At 33.6% G+C, this 15183-nt stretch overlaps 1 protein-coding gene across 9 annotated transcripts; it reads right to left on the minus strand.

Moving 5' to 3' along the window:
* Nucleotides 1–2758: 2758 nt before the first annotated feature.
* Nucleotides 2759–10646, minus strand: LOC18429331 (Pseudouridine synthase family protein). 9 transcript variants are annotated; one of them, XR_016051704.1, is made up of 15 exons: nucleotides 10417–10646; nucleotides 9086–9441; nucleotides 8207–8327; nucleotides 7920–8040; nucleotides 7258–7370; nucleotides 7099–7170; nucleotides 6423–6491; nucleotides 6208–6288; nucleotides 5944–6063; nucleotides 5738–5807; nucleotides 5444–5524; nucleotides 4899–4972; nucleotides 4741–4801; nucleotides 4082–4137; nucleotides 2759–3192 (listed from the first exon to the last, which is right to left on the minus strand). XR_016051704.1 is itself a non-coding variant. In XM_006838617.4 (15 exons), exons 1-15 carry the CDS (start codon nucleotides 10513–10515, stop codon nucleotides 3111–3113), a joined length of 1581 nt encoding a protein of 526 aa, XP_006838680.1. In that variant the 5' UTR covers nucleotides 10516–10646; the 3' UTR covers nucleotides 2759–3110. The 9 variants fall into 9 exon arrangements, 1 of the variants encoding a protein (XP_006838680.1); XR_016051706.1 differs by having other exon boundaries at nucleotides 6198–6288; XR_016051705.1 differs by having other exon boundaries at nucleotides 5738–5812; nucleotides 6198–6288.
* Nucleotides 10647–15183: the final 4537 nt, after the last annotated feature.

Below are 15183 nucleotides of genomic sequence, written 5' to 3' on the forward strand. Positions count from 1 at the left end.
TGGCTTTGTCACGGCTTTTGAAGTCATGGGTTCCTCTTTGGATGACTTTTTATGAGCTTTTTTCAGATATTTTATTTGCATTGGCTATAAAACAATTATCTAGCAATTTAAAAAAATTATATGAAATTTCTGGTGATGATTTTTAGTGCAGTTTTCTTGGGTTTATGAAAAATCCACAAATCCATTGATTTTGAGCTCGATTTAGAACCATTTTGTATCAAGAAGCAAATCTAATTCTTCATACGATCATTGGGTTGATTTGTTTGATTACACAAAGATTTGAGGTCGATTTTGCCCAAAACTTTGATCCTGAAATGCGTAACGGTGTTCCAACTGATAATCAAGTCGATTTCGATCAAATTAAATCTATCCGGATATTGATTTTTCGTTTCATAGTTTTTATATGAACTTTTATAAGGCTTTTTTTGTGTTGAAACATCCGCCAATTCGATGATTTTGAACTTGATTTAGAACTATTTTGTGTCAAACTTTGTATGTTTCGAAGAAAATCTAGTTCTTCACATAATCATTTGGTTGATTTGTTTGATCACACAAAGATTCGTGATCGATTTGGCCAAAGTACATTTGATACATTATAGGATAATCTGAGTAATTATTTTGCGGAATAAAATTAGGAATTTTGACGAATATAGGCTCTTGATACGTACAATATGAGAATAAATATTTTTTTCAATTTTTTGTAATTATATTTAATTTTATCTCATGAATTTACAATTTTCGTGGAAAAAACTCGTATTCTTCAATTTTACCTTCAACTTTTTTAATGCAATAAAATCTGAACTTTTTGCATGTATGGTTTTTTTTTCTCTAATAACTTAATCTGATAATATGGTTGCATTTTTTATTATCTTTTTGTTAATTGGATTTTTTATAAAATATTATTATGATGGTTTTTTTAATTTTTATAAAATATATTTGTTCTTTCACTCAGATGCATTAATATCCAATCGTGTACTACATTTTAAGTGATATGAATAAATGGTTAAGAGATATCTAGACACCGAACGATTCAATATTCACATCTTTTTACAAAATAATAAAAATACTCAATAGCGGTTTTCTCCACCCCGCAGGTTGTTATTATTTTGTCAAACATCACATTACAAAAGGTAATCTTCTGTACAATACACCCCTCCACCTTCTCCGCTCTTTCTTTTTCCTCCTACCCTTTCCTCTTGTTTTATTGAAATCTTAACATTCTTCTAGACAACTGGCACCATGCTCAGGCAAATCCAACGTAGGTCTCAGAATAATGATTGTGGGAACCGTTGCAACAGTAGCACTATTGATGTTAGTTGCAACAATAAGCAATTCTCTTCGACGATGTACGATCCATGTCCGACGGCGAAGATGGAGAAAAGAAGGCCTGAATGTAGAAAGGTTCTTAGAGAAGTATAAAAATCCTCTGATGCCCACAAGATACTCATACAGGGACATCAAGAGAATGACTCACTAAATTAGGACAGGGTGGCTTCGGTAGCGTATACAACAAAGACAAGACGCCTAGTTGCTGTAAAGATGTTAGAAGAGTCTGGTGCAGAATTCATCAATGAAGTCACCACTATAGGCAGGATAAATCATGTGAATGTGATTCGAATCCTTGGCTTCTACGCTGAGGGGCTTCAAAGACATGCCTAATGGTTTCCTCGATACATTCGTCTTCTCAGATAAGCCAGGAAGTCATCCCCTTAGTTGGGAGACACTGTACAAAATAGCAGTAAGTACTGGCCGTCGACTCGAGTACTTGCATCTAGGATGTGACACCCGTATACTACAGTTTGACATTAAACCTCACAACATCTTGCTTGACCATGATTTCTCCCTGACTTTGGCCTTGCAAGGTTGTATCCTAATAGAGAACTGGATGTAGAGGGACCATTGGATACATTGTCCCTGAAGTATTTTCAAGGAACTTTGAATTGTACCTGAAGTATTTTCAAGGAACTTTGCAGTTGTTTCATACAAATCTGATGTATATAGTGATGCTAATAGATATGGCTGGTGGGAGGAAACACAATGAATCTTAAGCTGATAACTCTCGCCATGCATACTTCCCTGAATGGATCTATGATCGCCTCGAAGGACATCGAAGTTTTGAACAAGTCGATAATACAGGAGAAGAGGAAATAGTGAGAAAGATGATGGTGGTGCATACAGACCTTCCAAATGATCATCCAAATGATAAGTAGAGTGGTGGAGGGTAACTTGGTGATTTTGACTATCCCACCTAAGCCTTTTCTAACTTCTCCTTATCAGCCGTTGTCCCTTGGGGCTATTTTCGAAGAGCCGGGTATCACGGTCGTGTCTATATCAATATGAGGGTCCATGAACTTATCAAACTTTGGAGTGATAGCTTTAAAATTTCTCAACATCCCTGATTTTTTTTCTCTTGAAATAGGAGATTAAACATTCATTTGCCTACATAAACTTCACTTGAAAGATGAGATTTCGCCGTTCTTTGAAAAAGCAAAACAGATAACAGATGTGATAGCCTTTTTATATTCTCATAGGCCTGAGGAAGAGAGGTCAACTAAACCACGTCTATATGCCTAAAGCTTTAAAATGCTGAACAAATGAAGCCAAATGAGCAAGACGTATACATTTGCATATACTTGATCCATCACCCTGTTGCTTATATTTAATAATAATTTGGGATATAACCCTTTTCAATGGGAAAGTAACACCATTTGTTGTCTAGTGTTCTAAACTAAGACAAAAAAGAAGAAGAAAAAAGACAGCTCTGAATATAGATCTCTGAATTATATCGAAGCATTTAAGCCATCTTGGATACCCAATAGGCTAGCTAGTACAATATCATAATCAAGCATTACTTCCATTAATTGCTATGGTTCCTCAAGTAAGACATTAAGCACAGTAAAGCTATAAATAGCCCTCGGCAACTGGTTGAAGTGGTACAAGCCTTGTCCAAATAAAAACGGGCAGATCCTCACAACATAGCTTGCATATCCTCAATGTAGACTTAGGAGGCAATCAAAACTGGACCACATTGGCATAGTCCTTTCACCATCAGGTGATTTTTCAAGAAGTTGTCATAAAAGAAAGGCAAGCTGGAGCAATACAGGGATATATCAAGAGTTAAAGCAATCCATTTTCACATCAGTAACATCAAGTTGTAGTATCTCAGCTCTGCATCCCAAGATGGAACCCAAGCTGCAAAATAAATCTCATAAGAAATCTGATAAGGATCCTTGAGAAAGATAACAATGGCATGTCAAGTCGAAGTTACAAGTTCAAAACGCAGCGTATTTCTTGTAAAATGGTTGATTTTATGAAAAATCTGACAAAGCCAGACATGTTTATGATACACATGGCAGTTTCAAACTACATTACTAACCCATCAAGCATCCAAGCCAGAGCTCTACACTAAAGTCTAGGGATTCAGAACACTAGGTGTTCAACGCAAGATGCTTTCTAACAGAAAAGCAAGGAACAGGGGGGGTAGCAAAAAAGAAAAGAAAAGAAAAGGGGGCGTGAGAAAAGAATAAAAGAACTAAACCACATGTTAATGGTTCTACATTTTAGTCCAGATTTACTTACACAAGAAGCAGGGAGAGCATCTCAATAAAGAATTTCAAGGCACTAAAACAAACAGGCGTTGTGGACCTGCCAAGGACTCTCTTCACATTTGAAAATTTAAGATTCCAATGCTTTTTGAAGATGTTGAATGTGTTAATTTTTCAAGAATTTAGGTCATCAGTGTATTCACATTTAGTTTTCCCTAGGAACGTGAAGATACAACACAAACTGGAATAATGATTACAGAAATATGACAATATTTTTTTTTTTTTTGAATGGTGTATATCTGCTATATTCTCACTGTTAAGGCTTCTAAAATCTAGATTTATATAATTGTTATCAGATGCTAGACCTACACAATGTTAATTTACATGGAAACAAATCATTCGAACCAGTATATTTGACTAGAAGTTTGATGAACATTTTTTGCATCAACATCAAGTATCTGAAATATATTAGCAATAATATGCATAAATGTTAACGGGGCCAGAGCCAACTTAATAAACACCACACTCAGACCTACTTGGGATGAGTTCGCCCAAGATCTCCATGTACAAATTCCTTGATGTATGTTCCAGCCTGCATCATAGGAAGCAACAACTAACATCACAATATAATGCCAACAAAAATGATTAGAACAATGTTTATGTTCAAACACTATTCTCATTTAGCTTGAGTTCCACATCACTTATGATATTAGCTTAAATGAAAGCTTCCTCTACTATAGGTAAACACAATTATCGAGGCAATTAATAATAACATAGTGATGCTCTCCAGAGTTATTTGCTAACTATCAGAGTCCTTTCAGTGATTAAAAAACGTGTCAGAAACTATGCATGAAAGAGATGTTTGCCTCATTCCTAAGGGGCTAATGCATGGTGAATTGGTTAAAGAAAATCCAGGAATGCAAGTGATTGCATGGGTCTTATGGATGTGATGCAACCATATAACCATTAAATTGATGCAGCAATACACTTATCAAAATTCTATTTGTGAATTCAATTAATTTATTAACAAGGAAAAGGCAAACCTTGAGTATGTTGTCAAAATTATCAATTTATCCATTTAATTAAAAAAGCACGAAGAAAACAGATTTTTTATTGTTAAACTACTAAGAAAACATAAATAAAGTAAAGCCATTAGACACTGAAATACATGCATCAGAAAAGGAACAAGATGTACCTGTGTACAGAGATGCAAAATGAAAAACTGCTTACTTCCATGGATTCTCTCAGCCCTCATCCTATTGAATGGTATTGACAAGAGGTCAACAATTTATGTGGTGGACATAAGCAATCCACATGACTTAAGTGCTAAACGAAAATTCAGAAGAAACCTACCAATGTATCATTCGCTTCCTTTCTAATGGGCTTCGGCGATGAAGCACCCTAATTGGGGTTCTTTGAATGATATCCTGCATAATAAGTCAACAAAAATCCTACTCTTATCATCCTAAATAATAATTAAAAAAAAAAAACACAAATCCTACTCTTATCATCCTAATAATAATAATTAAAAAAAAAGTAAGTCTGATGCATAATCAATAACTGAAACTGTACCCAAGAAGCATAACATACATACAACAATGGGATACAGATCCAAACTTAGATATCAATTACAAGAAGCCAAGTATGATCTTTCCAATAACTTGTCACTCAAAAAATCATAATTAATTAAAGGGAGGCACACCAAAACATGCCCAGACCACACAAATCTGAACAAGACATCATGAGGATACTGCAATAAACTACATATATTAAAAACATGAACAGTATACAGGGAACTTAATGGCTACCTTTCGAAATTAATAGTAAATCCAACATAGAAAATGAAAAACTAAAGAACATAATATTAAGATGATTACTACAAAAATATGATATCCCACCATCTCTTTTATTGAGGACATGCACTTCAAATCCTCATCCTCAAGTGAGCGTGAAATCCATACTAGGGCAGCATATTGCTTCTGCAGACAAATAAGCATCTCAAACCCAGCATATTGCATCAACATAAATATGTTGTGTAGAACCTCTGAACAAACATGGGTTACATAAAAAATCACATTTTTTGAAACAATGCAATTTCTCATAAAAATTAAGATACAAAGTTAGAATAATAGATGCCAATAATCTCTTCTTTTTTTTTGATAGGAAAGCTGTCACATTGCTTCGTAAATCACCTGTTTCTCTGCCTCTCCTTGTTGCAAAATAGTCCAGGCATCAACACCAACCTCCTTGAGATTTTTTACTCTAACCTAGTAAATCAAACGACTTCAACAACAAAATAATGATAGCATTTCATTCCTAATATCATAACTTTCCAACTACCAGACTTGATTTACACACATAAGATGCCAGTTGTTAGCAATTGATCTGACAAACTTACAATTCTGGGTTCCAAGTTATTTATTTTCTCTTGTAGTTCGGCAAACTCAGTATGTGAGGACAGAGATCGTGCATTTGCAATTTCCACCAGGAAAGGACGGCCTGAACCCAACATCCGAACCTAAGGAAAAAAAAAGTATTTTTTTTTCATTTCAAAGCTTGCTCTATCTCTTCTTTTTTTAAAAAAAAAGTTATCTGAAGAATGTTCTATAGAAGAAATCATTGAAAAATAGAAATCATGAAAAATAGACCTACCAAAACTTACATCAATATCTTCCCTACCAGCAGCATGAAACTTGTAACTGTCAGCTTTTAAAATGGAAAGGGTTAGGTTCCCGATGATCTCCTACGGACGAAGTTGCATTTTAGCTTAAATGTAATGGAAAAATAAAACTAAAATGTCAATTCATTAAAAGTTCCCAACTAAACGAGTTAAATTAAGAAGTAATGGGGTCAATAATAACTCTAAATATGATATACTTCAACAGATGTCTCCCCCATTCTCTCCTCATCGATTATCCAACGTGTTTGGCTCACATTTCTAGAATACTGTAAAAGCAACAAGAAAGCATAAGAAATTAAACCACATTAACTAAATCATAAGCAACAGATAGAGAACAACTCTGGCTTCTAAGTCAAATGGCATATGACAAATCAGCAGGAAGATGGAATCATGCATAATAAAAAAACGAAGCTGGGTTGTACATCAAGTTTTCTTCCTTGATGATATTGAATTATTTGATATCCTGCTTGGGCAAGTTTATAGGACAATGTTTGCCTTCTAATCTTGATCTCTATGCATGTACTTCAATATGTCGAGGCTATCAGTTTATTTTTAACAGTGTGGAACTTGAAAACTTAAGGAAAAGATTACAGAGTCCAAATTATCAAAAAAACAAAAAAGAGAACAGTAATAAAAACAACTTGGAGAAACTACCCTACTGATTTTAGACTCTTTAGATAGAGTGTTGGTCAACAATAACCCTTTTAGATTTGGTAGCTCATTTGCTATTGTTGTTTTCTTATTTAATCTACATGTTTTTTCCCCTCATAACCACCGAAATTTAAATTTCCATGACAAGAAAGATTTCTTAAATGATTTGTTTCATAAACTTAAGCCATTGTTAGAACTGGCATGTCATGTAACAAAATATACCTTCAGGTATCTCCCACCAACGTACACAGGCGTTCTGTAGCAAAGAGTGGTCACTTTGCATGGTTGATTAACCTAGAAAGTAGCCAACCCCCAAACCATAAGATAAGTTCAGCATTATTTAATATTATAAGCAACCTACAAAAGCCAGAGTAAACTCACCTTAGCAGGAGGGACCTGAAATATGCGATCTTGTTCCGCAATATCTAATCCAAAAGACTCTTTATTGATTTCCAGATCTGAAGCATCAATACCCTCCAAAAGTTCTTTGTCACCTATTCTTAAGGCACATAGAGGTAAAAAATATGCAGGCCAACTACTATATTAATACAAGAGAAATTTCAGATGAAAGCTTCAACTAGTATAATCATAGTATAATGGATAATCTATGAGAGATAGGATTGGTGAGAAGGTCAATATATTACATTATTCATGATTTACATCATTCTACAGGCTAGCAAACACTGAAAACAAGATTTCGTTCCTAGATTTCAGAGGAAGGTATACTGGAAAGATATAACCTTTGTGAAGAATATGACATCACACCACGTAACACAACAATCAACACGCCACGTTTCACATAATCAATATTGCACTAGCCTAAGATTTTCAAAAACAAATTCGATAACCAACTTTCAAGGTAAACATGCATAACTAGGCAAAAATAGTTGATTGTTAGAAGGCAACACAAGCATAATTCGAAGTCTTCGTATGAAGAAATCAACCACCTAGGGAAAGCAGCGTACAAAAGAGCATAGTATTTTATTTTGATGAAGGAAAACCTGGAGAATATACATCATCAACAAACATGAGCAAGAACTTGCCTCGCTTCTGTTTCTTATGACCATCAGTTCTTGATCCTTGAACAAGACTAATCTTTGAAGATGCATCGCTATGTGTGTATGTGAAACGGATATGGAAGGACCTCACAGCCACTTTAACAGCCTGTACATTTTAAAGTCCATGGAGGCTCAGTGTAACTTTCTTGGAATCAGTAGACAATATCCTGTTTTGTCAGACAAGCCCTTAGAGAAAGAAAGGCGCGGTAGATTGAAAACAACTATTTATTCACCCCCCACCTAAAGAGAATAAGAAAACGAAATTGACTTACCAACATTTCTTCAAGCGATTTTGTTATCGAAAATCTCAAGGCATCCTTGACAGATATACTTCCAGAAAAGAATTTATCTTGGAACCGACTTTCTGAACCATACCTCTTCTTCATGTATAGCCTATATCAAATATTAAAGGACAAATTATATGAGCACCCACTCACTTCAATGGTAGTAGTTAATATCACAAAATTTGCAACTGGATCTCTGACTATGGAAGGTAGAGCAGGTTGCTCTACCGATTTCATAAAAAGGGGTAAAGAAATGTCGTGGTCCATGCATCAGATGAACAATCACAATCAATAAAGACAAGCAATATCAAATTAGAGCTATTTTCTTTTCTTATTGCAAGTTTTTCACATATATCTGAGTAATGGTTACTCCAGCAACTGAGATCACGATATTCCCCTCATCAGTTATTTCATATCACAGATTGCACCGGCACATGCAGAAATTATATGCATGTATGCGTGGTATGCATAAAATAAATTTTCGTTATTAAGATGTATCATTGCAACATTTTTGAAACTTTGTTGGCATCCCAAGATACAAAGTCAGATGCACATTCTTCCTTTAATAAGAAACTTTAGAGGAAGAAGGCATTTCCCCATGGCCAAATAAAATAGGGTCAAGATAAACATCTTAGATAAAAGTAGGAGTCATACTATTGGAAAAAGCAAAACTAAGAACGAATAAGCCGAGCAATAAGGGAGACTCCATGCCAAAGGAACTGGCACAATTAAGGTCAATAGTTGCAGGAAGAGACCATAGCTCTTATTCAGACACCATCAAGAAAAAAATATACTTGAGACTCTCTGACCAGAACAATAGGATAAAATTGATCAGACATACCAATTAACAAGGGACACGAAATTTACCAGACTGAACGCTCATTACCCAAAATGATGGGGGGTACTGAAACTTCAAGAGAAAAGCTATCAATCTCAAAGCCCTCTCCTTTCACTAATTGTGCTGTTGAAGCTACAAGATCAAAAGTTTGCTGGGCTTGCTCATCATATGACAGTTGCAAAATTCCCCAACAAACAACACAGAACTCTGGTCCCACTTTTAAGTCTTGTGGGGAAGATGAGCCTTCGTGAACTTTACAATCAGTTGCTTCTTCATGGCCATTACTCAAGTCAAGAACAGACCATAGCAATGAAGATGAAAGGGATAAGCATGAATACACATCTCCATGTACCCCAAATAATCGAAAGATGCATCTAGGACACACCTGAAGCAACATAAATCATATCAATATATCAGTTCCCATTCACCCCCTTTCTTTTCCATAAATTTGATTTTGAGAAAGTTGAGTATAAAGCAATGGACTGTGCCATTCACTTGAACAACCACTATGTCCTGCCAAATGGTCAAAATTTCGATACCAAATACAACCATCAATTATTCATTGTGTTTAAAATAAAATAAAAATGAAAAATAAAAAGAACCAATTTCATTTATAATAATGGTCTCTAAAGGAAAATTGACAAACATGGATAGCTCATCTCCAACCATCTGTCAAAGCATGTATAGCAATTTCAATCTGAAAATCATCTAGAAATCTGACTACCCTACGCTTTTTTCTTTGCTCGATGACAAAAACTTTATTTACTGTAACAATAAAGAGTACAAAGTTTAAGCAGGCATATTACCATAACTAAGCGAAAGAGTAATTCAGACAACATGAATGATGACGAAATTATTATTAAAAGAAAAATTATGAATGAAAAATTTGAACATGTCAATGTTTCAAAGTAAAAAGCAACACACTAACTCAAAATGATACTGACGAAGAATGGTTATTCAAATTTCACAAAATGAGTAAGATACATCAAAATTCTATTCCTAGCTTTCAATATTCCAATCCTAAACATTTAATATCAGCTCTATTAGGATATCTCGTTTTGCAAATCCAGTACACATGCCAAGCTTTCATATCATTGAAGAGAATAATAGAAGCTAACCAGACAAATCTTAATAAGAAGAGAAAAGTTCTAGGCATTTTGAATACGGCAAAACGATTGAAGCTTGAGATACACCAGCAAGGGGAACAAATAAACATCAGGTTTTCATTTCTTTTAGGGCACATGCATTCACTTGGAGATAGTGAGAGAGTAATAAGTAGAAACAGTTGCAGATAAAAGGAGGAGAGAGAAAGAGAGTCCTTGACAAGCAAGATTAAAGACAGACATGAACAATAACATACCCCAATGGAAAGCAAATCCCTAAGGGCATGGCAGGGCAGGCCGCTCTGCCTAATGCTTTCCTCCACGAGTTGTTTCTCCAGCATGCATTCCTCACCCATTTCTCTTTCTCTCTCCAGAGTATCTCTCCTCTCTCTCTCTCCCCCTCTCCCTCTCGTAAGGAGCAGAGGCCCCTCAGTTGAGTATCTCTCTTGAAGAGCAGAAGCGCCTCCCTTGAGACCTCTGGAAGAGTAAGACAGGGCCGGAGAGCCCTCTCTCCATCTCTAGCGATTATTCCCAACCGCACAGTCCAGGTGGGTCTGTACTCTGTAGTAGGTTTGCAACGGCTCTGACCCGGACCCTACCCGATTTGACCCGACTCAAAATAAAAAACATATATTTAAAGGAAAAAGTTTGTATAGAGCCCCAACTCTAAAACATCAAATTAGAGTTCACCTCAAAATTTTCACTAGAAGAGGTTATTTTGATGCCCAAATATCTTCAAACTTTTCATCTCAAAATCAAGATACATGGACATAAGGAAAAAATAGATTTCAACTTTTGAAAAAAGTATATTTTGTAATGTATTTTCGGACCGTCAATTTTTAATTTTTCATAGATATGTCGATCTACACTATTTTTGAAACTTTAAACTTTATAAATAAAGATGAAAATATATTTTAAGGCTATCACAATGATTTTCAATATTGAAACCATATTTCTCGACACTATTTGAAGGTAGGCTCTAATTTAATTGCATAGAGTCTAGGCTCTATACAAACCGCATCCATATTTAAATATGTATTACATATACACATATATTATTTAAATATTATAACTAAAATATATAGTTACATCTATTTAAATATTAATTAAATAATATTAAAATACTTATATTTATCTAAATATTAATTAAATGTTGTTAAAATATTATATATTAAATATTATTTAAATATGGGTCAGGTCTAGTCATTGTGTCCCTGGTCAGGTCCATGCCCGTTGCCACCCCTAATCCCGAGGAGGGTTATCAAAACATGCCTTGTTTTTCAACTTCTAGTTCAATATCACATTTCGATGGGATTTTGAAATTAAATCGAGATATATGAGTAAAATATTTTAAGAAAAACATTTATATAAGATGGACACTTAAATTGTAGAATAAAAGTTCATAGAAAAAATACTAGTTCGACATTAGAAAATTGATCATCTTGACATTGATATATATGCATATGGAAACAAAAAAGATTTCAAATCTCAAAAATAGTCCATCTTGTAACACAATATTTGGACGGTCTATATTTTCAAGACTTTCATACATTTATAGATATGCCTGATTTGAAATATTTTTGGGTTTAAAATTTAATAATGAATAAAAATTGATTTTCATGACCTCCTAAAAAGTTTCACACCAAAATTACATCTTATGACAAAGTTTGTAGGTGCATCTTAATGTGATTGTTTAAGATTGCAACCTTGTGTAAACCTCATGCATTATTCAATAGTATGTACCTTAGGATGGTAGGGTTGGGCTCAAAGCTAGGTGGTTAGTGTAGCAAGGTACCTTGACATGGCATTTTTTAGTTATATTTGTACTATAGATAAGTGATCCCCAAGCAAGGTACCTTCGCTCGGGAAAGCTTTCTATGTCTCCCCTACAATATAAAAGTTTTATCCTCTCTTTATCCAACCGTCTATTTTTTAATGGAGGGCTAAGATTGCCCTAATCACAATATCACATCTCTACACTGTTTTATTTTTAAATTTTTAAAAAATGGAGGGCTAAGATTACCCCAATCACAATGTCACATCTCTACACTATTTTATTTTTAAATTTTTTTCGATAAATTGTTTTAACACCAAATTTTGGACATCATTCGTCTATTAAACTTGTACTAACGAAAAATATAAAAAAAAAATATTTTCAATAAAACAAAATGACCAAAATACCCTTGAAAATTTTAAGGGGTATTTTGGTCATTATTTTTATCAAAAAATTATTGCTAGTATTTTTTATAGGTGCGCTCCAGTGAGAAGATGGCACATATCAAATTTCATATTCAGAAAATTTATATTAAAAAAATTAAAAATAAAATACTTTGAGACGTCGGATCTAAGATCAAACGGTGAGTGGCTCTCTTGATAAAAAATGGACGGCTAGATGGTAGGGGGAGTATATAACTTCTATGTTGTAAGGGAACATAGAAAGCTTTCCCTATATATATACATACATATAGGGTTTGTTTAGAGTTAACAACCCTTCAAAATACAAAAGTTCAAGTTAGAAGAGGTTGTGATAGGTGTATTTATCTAAACAATGATTTATTTTTTATTAAAAAATTATTTAAATAGGTAACTTTACCTTTAAGCAAGGGTAAATTTGAAATTTTCATAAAAATACAATGACATTTTGGAAGTTAGTGTCATGTTTGTAAAATGCTCTGTCTTTTAGTTAAAATTTCAATTTTACCCATTATGGAGATGACAAAAGTACTATTTATCTTGTAATAATATTTATAAAATTGCCCCACAAAAGTAATTTTTACTCTCTCTATCTTGAACCTATGTAATTTGAAGGGTTGTGAAGTTTAGATTATTATATATATATATATCTTAAAATAAACTTTAAAAAATAGGTGTAATAAAGTTGCAACCTTACTTGCAGAAGTAAGGCTGCGGTGTTCCATACTGCCTATTTTGGGTCGTACGAATTTCACACGTCTTTAAAACAATAATTAAAAAAGGGTGCAGTTGGCATATGGATGCATCTATGGTTGTAGGGGTAAGGTGCACCTTCAAATTTTATCATGGTATATAATTTTGATGTAAAATGTTCTTAGGATTATCTCAATATCTATTTTTATATCTAATTATAAAATTTTAAATTTAAAAAATGGTTAAAATCAAATAGATCTATAAACATATGAAAATCTTGAAAATTGACGGTGCAGATAATGTGTTGTAAAATGCACTATTTCGGAGACTTCAAATTTTTTTATTTTTCATGCTCATACATCCCGATGTCGAGATGATCAATCAAAAGGTTTTTCAACATTAAAACTACCTTTTCTGATGGAGTTTTGAGGTGCATCCATAGTTCTACATTATAAGGTTGCATCCTTATATAAACTTTTTCCATTAAAAAAATAGCATATCTTTTAAGGGGGTATCAAATTTATGCCATCCAAATAAAATAAAAAATATAGATTGTTACAACCTTACTTCCATACGTACGGTTATAACCTCATATTAAATTTTTTCCAATAAATGAAGCAGACATTTCATAAATTATTTTTTATAATTATTTTTCTTTTATATTCAATATCATCATAGCCTAGAATATAAATCTCTATAATTTTTTGATGTAAAATCCATCTTTAAGATTATCTTTAGAGGTGGGAAGAATATGCATATTTGAGCCCAAAGACATAAAAACCTTATCCTTCAACAAGTTTTCCTTAACAATGGAAAAAGTTTATATAAGGTTTCAACCTTAAAGTGTAGAATTAAAAAGATGTTGTTTTAATGTTGAAAAACCCTCTAATTGATCATCTCGACATCAAGATATATGAATATGACAAAAACAAAAAAAATATTTTCAGTCTTAGAAATAATGCATCCTGCAACATATCATCTAGACCGTCCATTTTCAAGATTTTTATATGTTTATAGATCTACTTGATTTTAATCATTTTTGAAGTTTAAACTTTTATAATTAGATATTAGTTTTTCAAATAATCCTAATAATTTTTTACACCCAAATTACATGTTATGATAAAATTTAAAGGTACACCCAAATTACATGTTATGATAAAATTTGGATTGTTTAATGTTGCAACCTTATAGAAACCACACCCTTTACAAAAAAAAAATGATAGTCTTTAGAAATAAAGCTACATTTGATGTACTTCAAAAACAATCAAGTGATCAAGCCAATCTTGATTGCCTTGTTCCCTAATACATCATGAGATCGAGCTAAACCAGCTCGACTGATTCTCGATTCTGACAAGGAACTGGGTTAGTAGGATTGATTTCCAATCTGAATCTGTTATCCTTGATCCGGACTAGTGAAACTTAAGTCACTACCTGCTAAGTGACCAAGTAAGGACCATATCGCCAAAATAACACACTCAAATGAGCACTCACTATTATATTATGGGTGTGGTTTATATATGATGGTGACTTTATTAATAGAAATAAAGTTGTAGTATTTTACATCATCCATTTTAATTGAACGGTATAGATTTGACCTACCTTTCAACTTGATTTCAAAAAGTGACACATCTTTTAAGATATTATCAAATCTACACCATCAAAATAAAATAAATTTCATAGAATTTTACAACCTTATATAACTTTCTCCTTATATTATTGCCCAAATTAATTCTATCCACCGTTGTAAAAGACTGCAAACTGTACCGGAACCGACTGGTTCGCATTGAGAGCTGGTGGGGCCGGTCCGTTTCCCTCTGGGAATGGTCGGTTTTGGCTGGTTCTCCGACAAAACCTTGTAGCTCTATCAAAGAACCAGCCCCACCTCTTATTTTTTATTTTTTGTTCTCTATTTTTTTAAAAAAAAATGTGGCCAGAACGTTGATATGGACCGCCGATCTCCTAAACCAAATTGGTTTTTTGGATAGGCGATCTGGGTCATTGATAAGTGTTTTTTTGAAGCCTCCATTTTATCATTGTACTGGTCTCAAACTTCATATCTTATTTACACATTGAAAAGGCCTTATATTGGAATGAATTTAGTAATGGAAAAGTATACGAGGTCATTTACTTTTAATTAA

The sequence above is a fragment of the Amborella trichopoda genome, chromosome 3 (genome assembly GCF_054954075.1).
Source record: "Amborella trichopoda isolate Santa Cruz 75 chromosome 3, AtrichopodaSantaCruz75HAP2 v2.0, whole genome shotgun sequence".
NCBI classification, from domain to species: domain Eukaryota; kingdom Viridiplantae; phylum Streptophyta; class Magnoliopsida; order Amborellales; family Amborellaceae; genus Amborella; species Amborella trichopoda.